Genomic DNA, 19,148 nt, shown 5'->3' on the forward strand with positions numbered 1-19,148 from the left:
TACAGCCAATCAAATTCTGCAGAAAAGCCGCCAAACAGGAACAGGAAGCATAAACTAATAACTGGCTAATAACTGTTGAAGTGTTTACCTTAATAAAGTAATTTATTTGTCTCTTGATGTCTTGTGAGATATCAAGCCTGGCCATTGATAACTTTTCATAATAACCGAACTGACGCGGCCTCCATTTTGGATTTAATGGAAAAATATCAATATTCATAATATTTTTAACATGTTTTTTTTTTTCAAATCCTCTCATCCTCTTAAACTTCTTCAATTTTCAAATCCTTCTTCTTCCTCAATCTTTCAGCTACAGCCACCATTTAAACTTTGTTGTAAATGTTGACAAAACTCTCAACTATTTTTTCTTTAATTCAGCCTTTTGATATCTTTTCAACTTTTTTTTATATCACTGATTATGTTTCATTAGTTTTTCAAACCCTTTCAGATATTTACATGGGTGTCTGTGAGAGTCTAGAGTGCTAACTGAAACGCTTAGAGTGCAGGGGAGCTTCGAAATCAGTTTCAAAAAGTATTTCTAGTTTGCCAGCATTGTTACAATTTTCACTCTTCATGCATCATTTTTGGATCAATAGATAGCTAATTATGTGTTGGTCGTAGACAGTAGTCTGTGGAATCCAACAGACTTACACATTTTTTCAGAGCCCCACGAAAGCGAGACAAAATCCAACTCTCGCCCATAGAGACCAATGCAAATCTAGTGACACATTTCTCAGACAAAGGACGACGATTTCTAAACTGCCAGTAGAGTCGTATTTCTGTCCGCACAGACATATAAAGGACATCTCTGGTTTCGGCAGAGTCTTGGGTCTCGGAAAATATCCTCATTTTTTTTATTGGACTTATAGTTTTGTGTCTATGTTAACTTGTTTGAGGTGTGGATGCTAGGTAAATGTATATTATTCTCTCTGCCAAGCTTGTTAGCAATCTTAGCTGCACCATCACCGTGACAACGAAACAAACACGTTTTTGAAAATGCTGGTAGAGTCGTATTTCTGACCGCACAGACATATCAAGGATATCTATGGTATGGTATAAGATTACCGCAAGAGCTGGATTTACTGCTTCATTTTGAAAACTGAGTCGATCATACAAGGTAAGACAAGTTTCTTCACGTGTTATCAATATTGTCAACATTGTTCAAAATAAAAGTCAAACGTTTTTAGTTACGAAGTATTTATTTGTAGAACTAGGACTGGAGTGACGTGAGCAAAAAGAAAAACGATTTAGCTAATTTTGGGAAACCTGGATAAAAAACATTAGCTAAGACCACCATGTACACTTTAAGCTAAATATTTATAACTTTTTTGGGCAATTTAGTCGATTGTGGAATATAGTAAAACCTTGGTGGTTACGCGGAGGAGTAACTACGCTGCTAGTTAGTTTTTTGACGTCACCCAATCGGTGCTTGTTGACAGGCAAGCAGCAAATCTCTTCTTATATCAACTTTTTTTGTGTGTGTGAAGTAAATAGTTACTAGCAATACTGTGTCATATTTTTGCTAAAGATCAGTAACTTTTTGGGCCAATGTTGTTGCTTCCGTACATTTGCCTGAGGTTGGGATAGGTAGGTTCAGAACTGTCTGGAAACTGGTGTGCTACTGTAATTGGATAAGTTTAGCTTGTTGAGTTTCTCATGTCATGAAACATCCTTCTATATTTTTGCAGATAGCTATACCCATCCATCATACAGACATGATTTTAGGATGTTTGTATCTTACTATTCGCAAGGAAGGTGTGAAAGGGCTGTCCACAGTTCAACATTATGGTTTATCAGATTTGGGAAGAACACACTGCAGGCTACCAATTTGATGATTTTTCTGTTGTAGAGGTGAAGGAAGACTTTCCCTGCAAGAGGAGGACGCAGCTGACTGTTGATTACCACCACACAGGATCTACTGAACCAGGAACTGCTGGAGGAAGACCAGGAAGAGGAGGAGATGGAAAAATTAGATTGAACCTTTTACCCAGCCAGGAACATCATCTGGGTATGTGTCAATGTATATTATTTGTTTCTGTTTCCCATAACACTAATACTCATAATAATCAGATTATTATGCTAAAACCAGGGGCCTGTACTACAAATCAAGATCAACATGCTCTGGATTACTTTCAGTTACCCGGCTACGCAAAGCCTAACAATCGCAGTCACGATAAGCGGTACTACGGCTGCGGTTATCAATTCTCTAACTCAACCCAGATCTTTCCAATCTAGAGACGTGCGGTTCACATAAAGGGGCGGTGTTTGAACCGTATGTCCAATCGCAAACATGGACGAAACAAGAACCGCATATTTCACGGTGGAGGAGCAGACAATCTTACAAACTTTGTCTGCTCCTCTTGCGTGAAATATTGTAATACAATCATATCAGGAATAGAGACGTATAATATAGGCAAAATTCAACAAAGTCGCTGCAGCCAATCTGGCAGAAAATAGCAGCTGTAAATGCGTAAGCTACATGACTTATTGAAGATGTGATCATAATTACACGTGTGCATTCCACAATGTTAAACTTTTGTTGCTGTATTATTTTAGTTGCAACCCTGCAGTGGCAACCCTGTAGTGGCAAACGATTGTGGGAAAAAATAAAAATAAAACCATAATTCAAAACGGTAAACCAATACTTGTACATATTCTAAGGCCAACAAGTACAAGGCTGAATTGCCTGAACTAGTCCCTTTTTTAGGATATCTATCAGGGTCACCCCATGATGGAAGGAGTGGAAGGGGGCATTTCTTCAGACCCTGGTGGCTGCAGGTTGGAAGCCCAGGCATATGTATGTTTCAAGTAGCCTAATCTATGTGACCATGTTCATTCAACAATTATTTATGAATATTGTAGGAGTGAAATGTATTACTGTTCTCTGCAGTGACTGTCGTCCCACTGTGCCATACAGAGGTAACAGTGAAACTAATAGTCATACGCCAGTATGTATGCCATATGTGGTTGCTGAATATGGATCCAATATACCATTTACTTTCTCAAGTGGAGGTCCTAGATGATAAGGAAACTGTGTCTGCCTGCTCATTTTGGGGGTACACTTTTGAGTTGTGTTTACCACTTGCAACACAGATGGTGAGAGTGTGTGAACGTGTGGCTGTGATTGAAGTGTCTGTGATAACTTACTAATGGTGGTGGTCTCAACATAAGACACAAGTCCTTAAAGTGCTCATTTCAAATATGACTCAATTGATTAAATTGCTATGGTGTTAAACTCAGCAGGAATAGGAACGTCTTCCTCCCCCTGAGCCTAGGGCCTCCACTTCAAAGCCAAGACACAAGGTATAAGCAATGAACCTTGTAATAGTCAAATGGACACCTTCAACTTTGACCAAGTGTGCCTTGGAAAGGGACAATGTTCTTTTGTATCAGGTTGGAGCAGACAATGTGAGGGGCCCTGTATAAAAAAAAACCCTGGAGCTCGATTATAAGAGGCTTTTAATAAAAAAAACAAGGCTGGAGACAGAAAAACTGGAATATGAGAAGAGATAGTAATTGACTGAATGAATGACACTAAACTATGACACACATTTTTCTGTATTCCTAGGGAAAGGAGAACACATGAGGATGTATTTGTTCAACTTTGTTTTATGTTTTGGTCTTTTTAATACCTTTTTGTGGCTTTTTAGTTGTGCCTTTTGAATCTTTTCTGGGGGTTTTCACCACTTATCTTTTTCAATGTCCTAAAAATGCTATAAAAGTGAATGAAACATCAAAATTCAATGAAAGTAGTGAAATGATCATTCATCACTTGTGAAGAGCTTTGTACAGATACCCATTGTTCTTCTTGGTTTGAAAGGTTTTGATTGGGGACAAAAAACAAACTTCTGATATGGAAATGATTAGAAAATGGCTCAAAGCAACCCAAGGACAACAGAATGGGTTCAGTTGTAAAATATGATATCATTTCCATACATTTCCAGAAGGGAAATCAGAACATTGAGTGAAAAACTTCATTTTGTCAACATATTAGAGTCCAAAGTTTTTACAAAGGGCACTTTGGAAATCTCTTTTTCATCACAACATTAATCAGAATATGGTGGCAACATCCATTAAAGAAAATCTGTTGCAAATTGCAGAGCAGACCTTGTTCTTGCTCAGGTTCGCTGCATCACCCACACCATCAAAGTACCCATAGCGAAATAACGAAACGATATGCATACAGTCTGTGGGACTGTGAGTGCACAGCTTCAATGTGTCGCATTGGCCAAATACGGCTCAAGAAGCTGGCAATATACGTAATTCCCTCTGCTAAGAACCTATAACTTTCAGAAAGATACTGATGAGGGAATGCGAAAGGGTTTTGTCAGTCTCTAAATGTTTTGTTTCTTCTGAGCGCACCTCTGACTATCCGCGCACCAAGCTCCACAGGATCTTCTATGAACGGTGACGACATTATCGTCAAGAATGAGTTAGTGGCCGGGGTTTTTATACCGGTTGATCTCTGATCTCCAACTTAACCTGCTCCCGACCAGGTTAGCCGTTCAGCATATGTTACCATGGCGATCTATCCCGGTAACAAGTGATCCACCGTCGTAGTAAAGAAAACCCGGGGTTGAACCTGAAGTTACCTCGCTAACGCCAAACCTTGATTCGTAGTACAGGCCCATGTAGTCCCTCGTTTGTCGTCACTTCACACAACCCATGTCCCTAGAATGGAAAAAATCCTGTAACACATTGTTCTCAAACCGGTCCTCAGCTACCACCTGTCCTGCATATTTGAGATGTTTTCCTGCTCCAACACACCTGATTCAAATAAATGGGTCGTTATCTAGCTCTGTAGAACAACAAACAAACATGCGTTTGAATCAGGGGGGTATTCGTCGTAGCTCGCTAAGCAGTTTAGCGAGCTAATTTTCAGGCTAAAATAAAACACGCCCCTATTTTTGGTTCGTAGAAGCAAGTTTAGATAAATCACCATAGTAACATATCAATTAGCACTAACCTGCTCGAGAGCAGGCTAACTTAAGTGTAGCTGGATAAGCTTGCCACACCCCCGGAAAATAATTGGCAGCTCCCTTTTTGAGAGACCCAGCTGACCAAGGAGATATAGTTCGATTAACTTTCCATACCAATAGAGTTCTTCACGATCGCCAAGATCCTTTATTTCACACGGATGAGTTCTTGTTTGAGTAATATCGATTCAGCTGACAAGGACTCATTTATTTGCAAGACCTTCTCGGGCCGTACATTGCAAATATCACACGCCGCAGCAAGCTATGCTTTATGAGCTTATGCTGCTGTATGTGAATATGTAACGCTATTTTCTAAGAAATGTCTTATCTGTTGTGCCTGTGCTTTTTATGTTTCACTGTGGTAGAGTGGGAAACGTCATATAGATTCCTTCTTATGTCTTGACGTGAAGAAACGGACAATAAAGCTACTTGAAACTTTTACTGTGCTTTAGACTCTCTGCATAGCCTTCAGGTTTTTCGCGTCAGGTAGGCTACATTTTTATACAGTATAGGCGATGCAGAAAACATTGGCAAAGCCACAGCATGCGTTGGTGTAAGAAAAGTGTACTTGGCGCTTAACCAGCTGATCAATCAATTGATCATATTCCTGGCCATGCCCCAGTCAATGAAATCAAAGAGGGATTTACACATAGGCCTACATGCATATACACATATATAGGGTGATATCAGGTAAAATGGGCCATTTAAGGTTTGGGGATCCCAGCCCTGACAAGTAACAGGGGATTTGATTGCTTTATGGTTGCTATGGTGGGCGGGCCAATAATTCAAACAATACTGCACCAGAAAGCTGCATGGTAAGTAGCCTGGCATACCAAATCTAATTAAACTATTATAAGGATGATAAATCTTTTTTTTTTTTACATGCACATAAAAACTGCATATCTGTCTTGATGGCATCAATCACAAATAATGTTGTTAGTTTGGTATATGAACCTATTTTTTGAAAAAGTTATGTTTTTCTTGGTGGTCCAATTTACCTTAACCCACTGAGGTAAAATGGGCAACATGGTTTCAGATAAAATGGGCCATCATCTGTGTCACTCACAAACACACATACACGTGTTGGAGTGTGTGTGAGGGTGTGTGTGTGTGTCACACCATGACCCCCCCAACCGTAATAATGGTAGTAGATATTTTATGTACAGTGAGTATGGCGAAGGAGAAGGAAGAGAGAGGAGAGGAGAAAGGGAGAAGGAAAGAGAGAGAAAAGAGAGTAGGAGCAAGGACCAGAGAGGAAAGGATACAATGATAAAACAGGGATGGAAAGGAAGGCCAAACAATTACAATCTGTGGAAAGAGGAGAGGATGAAGGGGGCCTTAGATTAATACATGGAGGGAGAGAAGAAAGGAATTACAGTGAGTGTGCACCTCTTTTTCAAGAGCATGGGGTGTGCCGCAATCAACACTGCAAAGACGCATCAGTGGAAAGGTGACTGGCAGTGAACATGTGTCAGGGCAGAAGCCCTACCTTCCACAGGAGGCAAAAAGGGAGCTTGCTGCCACCCTCAACACATTGGCGCAGAGGGGGTTTCCCTTCACAAAACGTGATGCCCGGCAAGTGGCCTTTGATTTTGCAGCCAAGAACAACATTTCTGGTTTCTCCAAGACAGCAGGGAGGGCCGGATATTACTGGTTTAAGAACTTTCTAAAGCACAACCCAGAGCTTTTGATGTGCAAGCCAGAGGTCCTGTCTGCAGCACGGGCTGCTGGACTCAACAAAGAGGTGGTTAGCCAGTGGTTTAACCAGTATGAGAGCCTTTTGGTCAAGCTGGGTATTGAGGGCACATCGTCACATATATATGGAACTGTGACGAGTCTTGGCTTCAGGATCATTTTTTTTAAATTATGGCACATATGAATATGTTTGTTTAATGCAGTTTAAATGTTTTGTGGCTGTATAAGCAACTGTGTTTTAAAAGTAAATTTGATGATAAATTACAATTTCCCTTTGCAGTTTCACTGGCCCATTTTACCTGAACAGCTGGTCCATTTTACCTGAAAATGCTTGTGCCAAAAAAGTTGGCACAGCTGATGTTTCAAGAACTGTAGGGCCTAAATAATTATATTTTATTACATCATTAAAAAAAAAGATCAAAAACAGTCATTAGTAATCATAAAAATACATGCAAAAGGCATATATGGTATTGTATTATTGTCCCAAACGATTTACCAAAAAGTGGCCCATTTGACCTGATATCACCCTAGTACATGCGCTTTCAGTAGGCCTACATATATCCTCATAAGTGTCTATGAATTCGTATCAATTATACTCTTTGGCCTTGTTTTTATACTTATTCTGAAAAAGTTGATATCATAATTTTCGCTAGCAAGATCTCATTCAATGATTAATTTCCATTAAGCCTACTGCCAGCAGGCACATTTAAAGAAATGTGATCTGATTGATCGGGGTAATAAGGCACTAAAGATGAGCCATTTTACCAAAATACGCATTTAGTTTATCGGCAATTTTTTTGCCAAGATGCCTGTCTTGCCCTGGCAGTGGTGGCGGTGTTTGACTTAGCCATGATAATATGCTTATGCGTCTTCGTAGAGACTCATTATATTAGTTTGCTCAGATGGCGAGAATATCACCGCTCTCTCTTTCCTCTTTTCCGCCATCATACCGTTAGAAAATCACGGTTTTGGTGATCGACCTTTCCTGCCTTTTGAAGTAGGACGTGCTCGTGCACTTGCCCTGATAAGTTTAGCTAGATTGAAATTAACCACATGATTTGGATGCGGATCAGCCGTCGACGAACCGATTTTTGCGGTTCTCAGTTAGCTCGCTAATGTTAACGGGCTAAAGGGACAATGGATTAGCTTAGCTTCAACTCTTACGACGAACGGGCCCCAGGTGTGTTGGAGCAGGGAAACATCTAAAACATGCAGAACAGGTGGTACTTGAGGACAGGTTTGAGAACCACTGCCTGGCTATGTTAATCGTAAAAGTACTCAGTCACTCAGTCATCTAAGTGTGACCAGTATCGCGACAAGGCTTAGATGGAAAAGGATGTGTTTATTGGTGTTGTCTTCCCCCTGCCTCTTTATCTCCCTGTCTTCTCCCTCTCTCTCTCAACAGGGATTGCAGTTGAGTTTATGCATTCATATATCTTCTGTTTCGCAGTTATTTATAAAACAATTTTTTTACAGTATATAGTTTGAAAGTTTGTTGTTGTATGTTTTGCTGAGATATCATTCCCCTCACAGTTTAATGTTTAAAACAAATAAAGTGTGTGTTTTATTGAACACAAAAAATGCATATTTCAGTGGAGGTGTCCGTTATTTTCAGATACAATTTATTTTATGCAAATGAATCTGACACGTGGTCATGTGAAATGAATCTTGTCATTCTAAATGCTTTAGCCAGTTTTCTCATTTATCACTAGAATGGTCATAACTTTTAAACAATACATTTATATCTGTCTGCTATTCTATATTGCCCACACAATTATGTAAGTGTCATACACTCAGGCAGCGGCAAAGCCGCCAAACGAGACACAAAAGCCTATCTCAGCAACTATCTGTGCGATTGTCACCAAACTTGGGTTCCATCGTTCCCACGAGGAGCAGAGGAGGCCTGTGGTGTTATACCAAAAAAATACACTTTGAACCCTCAGTACTCTTGAATGCAAACAGATTCAACCAAACTTGGTGTGTTGCATGAGTGCAACAGGTTATTGTTACTTAATTGTTGCGCAAGTGCTATGGAGGCCATGTCCTGCTCTGGACTGCTTGGCCCCTCCATTGCTGCTTGCAGCTATATTTGGTGGCCAAGCGGCGAAGCCACTTAAGTGTTTCTACCTTTTCTTATTGGGGTGTGCTTGCCTTCGGCGAGCACAAACCATTGTTATCTCACATATATATTATTATTATTATTTATTTTTGCCCCCCTAAAACTTTGTCAATATTTGGACTACATACACAATGCCTGTGTCAAAATGTTTGTCTTGGTCTCCATTGAGTTGCTTGTATTTTGATTTACGTTCCGTTGCACAGTTTAGGAGGTTACAACGTTTTTGTGGGGACAAAGTGCCTTTAGTTGACGAAGGGTAATCTGTGCTAGCTACGTCACCACGTCAACACACGTTAGCAACGACGCATGGATACAACGTGATAGAGACTTTCTAGCTCGCAAATTGGAGCTTGGATTACGAGTGAAAAATACCACCCACAAAAAATCACAACCATTTGGCTTTGTAGAGAAAGCGATTTCGAGTGGAACTGCAATCTCGCATTTTTGATTTAGGTCGAGACAGTCTTTGAAATTTGAGCGAGTGCAGGTCGCCCGTGAGACTGCCTCGTCTTTTAGGTGGCAGCCATGCTTGAAAGCGTCATAGTAGTATTTTTTGTAGATAGCTAATTTTATAGTTCAATTTTACACAGAAAAACTGAAAGAGGGAAATGTTATGATATGACTATTGTGAAAAAAGCCAGGTGGTGAGATTTTAATATAGATTGCTGTAAAAACTTTGATTTGTTTGCTACGTGAGAGCCTGTCAGTCTCCATTGACGATTGCGGCAGCAACAAGAGTGTTGTCACTCAGTCAACTGTCAATCTGCGTCTGGTGAGTATTTTCTTAATTTCGTACCAGGGTCAATTCTACATCTAAATGGACAGCAGTGTTTTAAAGATATGGTGATTGCGAAGACAACCAGCGGGTCAGCATAGTTTGTTATTTGTGAAAAACTTTGAGTGAGACTGCGTTAGCCACAGAGTCACAGACTTGGCTCTCTATACTGGCAGTGTAGTAGGCTACAGTACTGTCTTCAATGCCACAGCTATAGCTAAACTTTATTATGTCTTATTACACGGCTGTTCTTAATGCTGTAGAATTCTCCATTCACTTGAATGGGGCTTCCCAACATTCTGCGGTGAACAATTTTCTCATATTTGACCGTTGTTAATTTGACCGCTGTCAAGGGAAGTGGCCTTTTTGCTTCTGATTCACGTCTTTCGTAGCACTCCGCAAGTAGTCCGGTAACTTTTCAACCCCAGCGTACTCTGTTGCTTAGCGACGTCAGCTGATTTGAAGCCTAAATAATGTTCAAAGTCTATGAAGTTCAACGTCTTTGGCGAACTATTTCTCTGCTGATCAACAATACGAATGGTAACAAATACATTGTAAAAAGACACACTGTGTTAAGTTATTTTTGTTCTCAAGTAGCCGTTTAATAAGCAGGATCATTTATAGAACGCCGATCATTATCGGGGAAATAAGCCCCTTCAGGGCGAAACTAAACCCCTCCGTTTTGTGCTGTTCGCCCTGTCGGGTCTATACCCCTTATAAAAGAAACGTTCTAATTTCCTTCGCTTTCAAACAATCAGTGGTGTGGATAGCAACGGCAGCTAGCTTGCCTCTAGCAAACTGCTTTTGAATTAGCCATGTCCCCTTAAATTAATATCGAACTTATTTACGTTTTGGGGGGGCTTATTTTATGTTAGCAGACGGTACTATTTGAATTGCAATTCCATCTGAAATACTGCCAGTGACAACGTTGTTACAGTAGCTTGTTTCAAAAGGGGTTCCTTGTTTCAAAGGCTGTTCTTAATGAATTATGCAATATGAGTACTAAATATGAGTAGGCTAAATGCTTGATTGAAATATAAAATATCACGAGAAGAGAAAACGGACCCACCTGCAACAGAAGCAAGCAAACACACCCTACAATTTCTCCAGAAATTGTGCCCTCTCTAGTTATTATTACACTTCTTCTGTCATTGGAGTCTATGGCAGCCCCTAGAACCGTATGGTAAAAAGTTGTGAAATTTGGCACATTAAGCACAGTCCCCTCTTTATATTCCAACCTGACCTCACAGTCTATTCGTAACATAGTGTACGTCTTTTTGTGTCCCTCGATTTCGTATACTATGTTACGAAAAATCAAACCACAAGGTGGCGCTTCACCCGAAATGTCACCTAAAATGTGTGTAGCTTATCGTAAATTCAAATTCAAATTCTGCCTTCATATCCACAATAAAAATTATACAAATATGAAATATATATTACTGTACACTATTTACATATTTTTCTCTGCTTTAAAGCTCAATTCTGAAGTGTTTTGTGAGCACCCGTTTATGGCATTTTAACGGGACGGATCGTCAGTATTTTCAGTATGGAATTACGCCTTGACCTTCATCAATCGCCTGTCAATCAAAATGTGACATCCTTGGTTACGGCGCTGACAAGTGACGTCCATTGTTTTAGAAGTTGGCGGTAAGTACTGTAACTACCTAAAGATGTTCAGATTTTTGGAAAAAAATTGTAAATGCAGCCTTTCAGGCAGAAAATGTGTCATAATTGTGTAATAGTTAAGCAAGTAAACTCAAGGTAAATATGGGGATGCTCCAAAGTGGAGTTGTAGCTTAAATTTGTGAAAGTGCATGGTAATAAATGCATGTTAGCCATTAGCAACGTTAGTAAGCTAGCGTGGTCAGAGCATTCATGGAGGCATTCAGTTATTTAATTTAAATGAAAATCCTAATAATATCTATTTATGTCTCCCCTGTCCTTCCCCTGTGGTCACCTTTCCCTTCTATAATTGTACTTTATGCTCCTTCCCAATATCCTCCCCCTGTCTTCCCCCCCCCCCCCCCACACACACACCTGTCTCCTCAGATTCCTCTGTCATCTCTCTCTAACATTGCCCTCCATAATTTGTCTGCTTGTCTGCCTCTCGTCTCATTGCCTGTTGTCCATCTGTCTGTCTGTCTTCTTGTACTGTATATTTATTGTCTGTCTGTCTGTCTTGTCCTTTTGTCTTTCTCTGTGCCCGCCATTTCTGGCCCGCCCCAACGGTTCTTTTAAGAACCAAAGTTCTGCTGTCAAGTAAGTTTAACATTTAAACAATAGTCATGTTTAATTTAGTATTGTCATAATCCAATAATAATAAAATCTCAAGCCTATGTCCGCCTTGTCAAACTACCTTTAACATAGTATGGTTGCCAGAAAGATAAACTGATGGAAATGAAAATCAAAAGCACATCTGCACAACAAAAGTGAAATGAACTTTCTTTTCAGATGGCCGGTTCTACCAAAAAGAGCTGCACCTCCTGCAAAGGCCACATCAGGGTGGCATGCAAAAAGTGTCCTTTGTGTGGAGCAGTCCAGCCCATGAAGAGTAAATTGGAGTCACAGAAGAAACACTATGACACCCAGTGGGCTGCAACGACTCTTAAGGGAAATAACATCCCCAAAGTCCTTAACTCTGCCAATTTAATGGTAGGATAACAAAAATCTTCAGTCCCTGTCTCTTCACCAAGAACTAAGTGAACGGCATGAGTGACTAATACATGTTGTCCTTTCATTGTTTCAGGTACACAAATTAGATAAGCTTGGGTTCGTCCCCTTGCTTTTCCTGGGACGCAAGTCCAAAATGTCCTGTGGCTGGTCTGAGGTGGTGTGTCCTCAGGAATTTATGGATGTGAATGGGACAGCCATCAAAACCATAAAGGACATTTTTGACAGTGCTTTGACAAGTAGGTGACAGACCCAGTGTTGATATATGTGTGTAGACATATTGTAGACAGATGTGTTGAGCATGGTCATGTAAACATGTCAACATGTAGACAGATGTGTTAGGCATACTTCGGGTTGGCAATGTAATAATTGTAATTTCCCCTCATAACTTTATCAGGTTCAGGATAAGATAATTTGTAGAGTCCCTAAAGCCATAACATTATGACCACCTGTCTAATATTCTGTAGGACCCCCTTTTTCTCCTCGTCAGAACAGCCCTGACCCTTCGACTCAACTAGACCTCTGAATATGTGCTACATTTACATTTATTCATTTAGCAGACGCTTTTATCCAAAGCGACTTCCAAGAGAGAGCTTTACAAAGTGCATAGGTCACTGATAATAACAACAAGATATCCCCAAAAACAATGCGGGTAGCCAAAACACGAAGCACTTATTCTGAACAACCAAAATTAAGTGCCAAAGGGAAGAATCATAAGAGCATGCAGTTAAACAAGTTACAATTAAACAACATGAATCGCTATAAGTGCAAGTGTACGTGAAGAAAAGCAAGCAACAGTAAAAAGATATTTCACAGCGAGTATAACAATTTAAATCAGTTGCCACTAACCAACAAGAGCAACAAGTCTCTAAGCAAGAGTCATTGTGATCCTTGAGGAAACTAACATTGGGTCCAGCAAACCCTTCCTAAGTACCATTGTACTCCCGGAACAAGTGTGTGTGGTATCTGGCACCAAGACATTAGCAGCAGATCCTTTAAGTTCTGTAAGTTGCGAGGTGGGGAGTCCATGGATCGGACTTGTTTGTCCAGCACATGCCACAGATGCTCGATTGTATTGAGATCTGTGGAATTTGAAGACATAAAACTTTTTGACAACATAAAACTTTCACTTTCATGCCTAATAGGCTATATCCCACCCATTGACAGGTGTCATGATAATGAGATAATCTGTGTTTTTCACTTCACCTGTCAGTGGTCATAATGTTATGGCTGATCAGTGTACACATACCCGGATTTTGTTCTTAGGAAGTGGACACTTAAAACAACAATGTACATACCTCATAATTATCATATACTCATTTGCATTTATATGTATTTTTCTTCAGTTTTCTACAGAAACAATGATATCGCAGAAGCTGGGGACATCTGCCCCCCCACTCCTGCAGAAGCTGAGGACATCAGTCCCCGCCTTCCTGCAGAAGCTGAAGACATCAGTCCCCGCCCTCCTGCAGAAGCTGAAGACATCAGTCCCCGCCCTCCTGCAGAAGCTGAAGACATCAGTCCCCGCCTTCCTGCAGAAGCTGAAGACATCAGTCCCCGCCCTCCTGCAGAAGCTGAAGACATCAGTCCCCGCCCTCCTGCAGAAGCTGAAGACATCAGTCCCCGCCCTCCTGCAGAAGCTGAAGACATCAGTCCCCGCCTTCCTGCAGAAGCTGAAGACATCAGTCCCCGCCTTCCTGCAGAAGCTGGGGACATCAGCCCCCGCACTCCTGTATGTGTAAGAGATGCTGCTCTCCAGAGAAATACAGAAAAGGATATATGAAACTGTACAATATATAATCAGAATCAGAAGGGGTTTCAATCGCCATGAAAGTTTGCACAGACAAGGAATTTACTTTGGCAGGCAGGAATTTACCCATAGATACACATATTTCAAATATATTGGTCTCACTCACTTCAGTATAATATCATATCTACAGTTTGTACAGTGACCACGTTCATTGCATGAGACATTTTTTAAATGCTAGTCACTGCATAGTTTAGTTGTTTAAGATTTGTCAAATCTGTCTATTTATGACACAACAGTTGATTGCGAAGCTTGCTGCTGATTAGGTGGACTAATTCCACTAGACACACCATTGTAATACAGGAAGTGCTGTTGTTGTAATGGATGCATTTGGCTTTATACTTCCTCTTTAGGGGCCCACTGTTCCGGCTCATTCTAAACATGCAATCCAGGAAAGGAAGAGAAGCCGGCCTATAAAGAGTGGTTCAACCATCCCCCCCAAAAAGAAAGGTTGACCATGCTTTTCAATAAGCATGTTCTTGGTTATACTGATGTTTGTCTCCCAGAGATACCAGAAGGCATTATTTGAAGTAGATTTGTACTCTTATTGGAACCTAATAAGACACCACCTCCCACAGTGGACAGACTGGCATTGTTTAGATTTCAGAGTTAGTGGTAGACAAGAGGCCATGTTTAGGGATAGGGAGTAATTAAAGACACGTTACTCTATAATCATCACCAAAATGTACATTATTTACCCTAATGTGTCATAATATTACATAGAACACCACTAAATATAAGTCATTATTTTATTTTGTTTACCTTTTTTTGCAGTTTGCCGTGTACATGCAAAGAAGAAGGTGTTTCTCTTTCAAGAAGTAGTAGGCAAGAGGAAAAATGAGGTAAAACGTTTTGGGGTTTCTTAAATACTTAAAACATAAATGTATGTTCATACATTTACCAGATCAAAACCTTTCTTCCATGTGATTTCTTTATGTTAAATGCTTAGGACAGGGAAGAAGTCCTCGTGCGGTGGCAACCTTGTTATGGTTGGTAAGTAATTCCTGTAAAGTATGTAAACTGTCTAATTAGCTGTGTGTGTTTATCTGTATACTGTATTTTATCTGAGTTATATCTGAGTAGGGGACATTAACACCCTGCCGTAATTCACAGTTATTCAAATGTTTTTATATGTTTTACAGCGGCGAAAAATGGGATGACACCTGGGAGCCTTCAGCCAATTTTCCAAAAGTGATTAATAAAGATTAAATTTGCTTTTTTTAATGTGGGTGTGTGGTTTGGTTTTGTGATGACAGTATTTCAGTAATTAGACAATCATGTTCATTAAAAGTATGTAAACAATGAAGTACAGCTGTGAACATTAAACAGTGTTTAAAATTGATAGAACATGTATTTGCATTAACGGAAGATGAAACATTTAGGAAGAAACAAAGGCAGTGATCAACACATAAGGGCGGCCAGGGGCCCAGTCCAAGTTCTCACCAAGGATGGACAAGAGAGTGATATGTTCTGAATGTTATTAGTCCAGACTATCTTTTTGCCTGACATGCAAGTGTTACAATGTGTCGCTGTCAATGCTGTCGTTTTGAAGGTTATGGCTCTGTCTGATATGACGAGGATCTCTGACCTCACAGTCCATTTGTAACATAGTGGATGTCTTTCTGTGTCCCCAACCCAGTCTCCCATACTTCTGCGTATCTATGACACGGGTTTACACATCTATTTTGCGTGCCATATATACGCCAAATATATAGGCTGTATATACAGGCCCGGTTCTTGCCAGCTCTGGAAGGGCGGTCTGGCAGCCGTCTTGAATTTTTCAGATTTCTTTTGAAAACTTCTGATTTAACTCTGTATAACTCCAGACAACTATGTCAATAATTACCACACACGTTAATATCTATTAGTGACCTTCGTAAAATCCGAGTTTGGATGATGACGTAAAATGATGAGCGTTAATGAAGTTCTGCGTGTGTTTGGCACCTCACAGTCTATTCGTAACATAGTGTTCGTCTTTCTGTGTCCCTCGATTTCGTATACTATGTCACGAAAAACCGAACCACAAGGTGGCGCTTCACCCGAAATGTCACCTAAAATGTGTGTATCTTATCGTTACGCCTATTCGTAACATAGTGTACGTCTTTCTGTGTCCCTCGATTTCGTACACTATGTCACGAAAAACCGAACCACAAGTTGGCGCTTCACCCAAAATGTCACCTAATATTTGTGTAGCTTATCCCAACGGAACCCTGAGTTAGCTGAAAGCTAATGATAGCTAACTGTCGTTCTTTAAAACAAACGAGATTCCAAACAATCGTAAAACGAAGTAATCGGATGGTTTCTAATAACATGTGTTTAATTATTCGAAATTACACATGATGACAAACCAAACCGGCTAAATATAGCCACCAACTCTTGCCATACACCATGATATAATTAGGCCTAGCCTACACAAAAGGTACATTCGACCGTGTGTATTCGACTTCATGCAGCGCCGGCGGCGCGGACCAGCCAATGGCATTCACTGCCTCAAGTCAGCCAGGCCGGCTGTCTGTGCCGCCGGTGCTGCATGAAGTCAAATACACCAAAAGTCTCATGGGTAGGCTAATCCCTCGATGAGTCATCTAATTTAGAATACTACATTGCCAACTAAGGCATTTAATGCTTAATTTAATGCGTAATATTGATTAACTCTTAAACACCACCATTATATTATAATCTATTCATACTTCGTATGTGATAAATCGTTAAGATGTTCTGTTTTCAAACCCTAAACATGTAAACTTTGAAACATGTAGTTGAACTACAAATATGGCGTCGTTCAACATCTTGATTTATTGTTTAATGGAATACGTTTGTAGTTCTTTTAGTAATTTGTGTTTTACACCAATATCATCTCCAATTTTATATCAGATTAATCAGAAATGTAAAATGTACATGTCTTATAGATCAATAAGCATTATATATAATCAGCACTACAAAGGTAAACTTTGGAATGTCTTTTTTTCATACTTTTTATTTATATTATATTCAAGTTTTAAATGTTTTTGTCACACTCTGCATAGAATGTCTCAATGAAGCAACATGCAAATTTTCAGCCCGGTAGCAGCATACATTGGAGTACAAGACACATTTTAGATTTGGAAAATGAACATTTCAAGGTGGCGCTGTTGAGCCTCTATCTGACTTAGAGGTAAGGCCATATGAAAAAAAGTATTTATTAGTCCAAAATATTTGTCAGGGCAAGCCACGAACATGTACCACCAAGGACAACAAACCCCTAACCCTAGCACAGTCTGTTTTTAGACCATGTCTTATGCAGAGCAAATAGTCATCTTTAAAGTTTGGGGATAAACAAATGCACAAGTGGGTCTGTACCCTGATATTGTTTGTGCTAAACCAGGACTATGTGCCACCTAAACATAATTTGACTTTAACCACTGATGTAGTCTATTTAGATTATGAATGGTCTTGGAATCTATACTTGGAAAGATCCTCACTGCAATGGTAGATTTGGATTTTAAAAAGACTTTGTCGTATGACAAAATCAAACCCATTTTTGGAAAGATCTTAGCTTGCAGGTTCATTTATGTAAGTTTGACACATTCCTGTAAACCCTTATCTGATATATTGAGCTTTGACCCCTTGCCAGGGGTCACCTTAAAGCCCTATATTTAGTAGTAGGATGGTAATTAGGGTTAGGGTTCCTTTCATGGCACATAGTCCTGGCTTGGTACAGTGAATACTTGGGGTTAGATAAACTGTGTCTTTCAGTTTCATAACCCTAGCCCCTACAGCGGATCAACAGCGCCACCTAGAAAAGGTAATTTCCTAAAATTCAATTCAATTTTCTTTTTTAGCTGAGGCTAGGATCAGCCTGGGATTTTGTATTTAGACCAATATTGACCCTCTTCACATCATACTGGAACCATGTTTGAAGATTATGATGTGAAATAATGTTTAGTAAAGGTTACAGATAAAGACATTTAAATGTTGACTTTTCGAGTACTGATACATTTTGTCTTTCATAAAAGACCAATGAATGTATATTTGTCATATTAAGTGATTTAAATGTAACTGAGGACAAAGATCTTCTCCTAAAATTAGTTTTTAAATTGAAAGTAAAAATAGAACTACATTTCCCAGAACCCCGCTTATGTGTTTTAACGCTAATATGCGCCATTTTTGTAGTCCATGTAAATTCACTATGGTTATCATTTTAGTTAAGTGTAGCGCACATTATGTAAAGACCTATTCAATTACTTGAAACTTGAGTCTTACCACGTGTTCAACATATTCAATGAGAATATATAATTTATTAATATATATAATATGAAATTATAAATTGTATTTATATATCACCTTTATAAAGGCATGGATTATTCAGAATGTGACGTCATCGCGCCACACTCACAGTACAGATCATTCATATTCAGCCACAAGGAATCCATAATTTAAAATTGTATGCAATGTGGTGTTAATAGGATAACAAATTTACATCCGCTTATAATGGCCTAACTTTTAATCTAGGTCTTCTCTTCATAGGTAGTCTACTCTTACCTCCACCAAGCAAAGGATCAGATGGTTGCTTGTAGGCTTACATAAGTGAGTCCAACCATACGAGTCAATGTTTATAAAAATAATACCAAAGTTTATTGGACAATAAAATACAAAATCCATGGGACACAAGAAAGTGCAATATTAGAACACTTTGAATACAAATAGTAGATAATAGACTTGGAAGTACAAGGAGGCCGGGAACGTAGCTACCAGGTTGTAAAAACAACGATCTGGCGGTGAGTGGAGGGCAAACCAGGGTATGTCACCGCAAGTTATTGGGAAACTGGAAACTGGACCGCAGGTGTGGATCTTGTGCAGGTAGGATGGACTGGATCACTGAAGATGCACACAAACACAGACAAACAGAAAGACAGAAACAGAAAGACAGGCAGAGTCTGTGGAGGGTGTAATACAGTTAGAAAGAAAGAAGGGTTAGTATGTAAATATGAGCCAAAATATGTATTGTACAGTGTTCGTTAACTACTACTGAGTCTTACTGCCTGAAATAAGGGGAATAGAAACATGCAAATATATTGTAATGCCTTTTTTGGGTAGCAGATGTTATGGGATATCAGTGGTAGGCTACAT

The 19,148-nt window shown here is 39.7% G+C and overlaps 2 protein-coding genes and 1 long non-coding RNA gene across 9 annotated transcripts in view; 2 read left to right on the forward strand and 1 right to left on the reverse strand.

Annotated features, from left to right (window-relative positions):
• Positions 1-533: 533 nt before the first annotated feature.
• On the forward strand, positions 534-8,389 carry LOC146260413 (uncharacterized). The gene is made up of 3 exons (XR_014729508.1): positions 534-1,114; positions 1,847-2,005; positions 8,074-8,389. It is a non-coding gene; the product is annotated as an uncharacterized LOC146260413 (long non-coding RNA).
• LOC146260414 (uncharacterized) overlaps positions 1,723-19,148 on the reverse strand; it is a 67,678-nt gene continuing 50,252 nt past the window's right edge. For all 3 annotated transcript variants that reach the window (XM_084670022.1, XM_084670024.1, XM_084670023.1), the window contains one exon: positions 1,723-1,930. In XM_084670022.1, coding sequence (XP_084526148.1) covers positions 1,738-1,930 — 193 coding nt within the window. In that variant the 3' untranslated portion in view covers positions 1,723-1,737. The remainder of the gene's footprint in view (positions 1,931-19,148) is intronic.
• LOC146260415 (uncharacterized) lies at positions 9,230-15,263 on the forward strand. Of its 5 annotated transcripts, XM_084670029.1 has the most exons (10): positions 9,230-9,559; positions 11,038-11,209; positions 11,612-11,821; positions 12,014-12,214; positions 12,309-12,471; positions 13,579-13,970; positions 14,393-14,489; positions 14,814-14,881; positions 14,989-15,032; positions 15,182-15,263. In XM_084670029.1, the coding sequence occupies exons 4-10, from the start codon at positions 12,014-12,016 to the stop codon at positions 15,246-15,248; spliced, it is 1,032 nt and encodes a 343-aa protein (XP_084526155.1). In that variant the 5' UTR covers positions 9,230-9,559; positions 11,038-11,209; positions 11,612-11,821; the 3' UTR covers positions 15,249-15,263. The 5 variants fall into 5 exon arrangements, with proteins under 5 accessions (XP_084526155.1, XP_084526154.1, XP_084526158.1 ...); XM_084670028.1 differs by lacking the exon at positions 9,230-9,559 and having other exon boundaries at positions 10,557-11,209; XM_084670032.1 differs by lacking the exon at positions 9,230-9,559 and having other exon boundaries at positions 10,557-11,209; positions 13,579-13,964.

This window comes from Hypomesus nipponensis, chromosome 13 (assembly GCF_054491055.1).
Source record: "Hypomesus nipponensis isolate SF chromosome 13, ASM5449105v1, whole genome shotgun sequence".
Taxonomy (NCBI): domain Eukaryota; kingdom Metazoa; phylum Chordata; class Actinopteri; order Osmeriformes; family Osmeridae; genus Hypomesus; species Hypomesus nipponensis.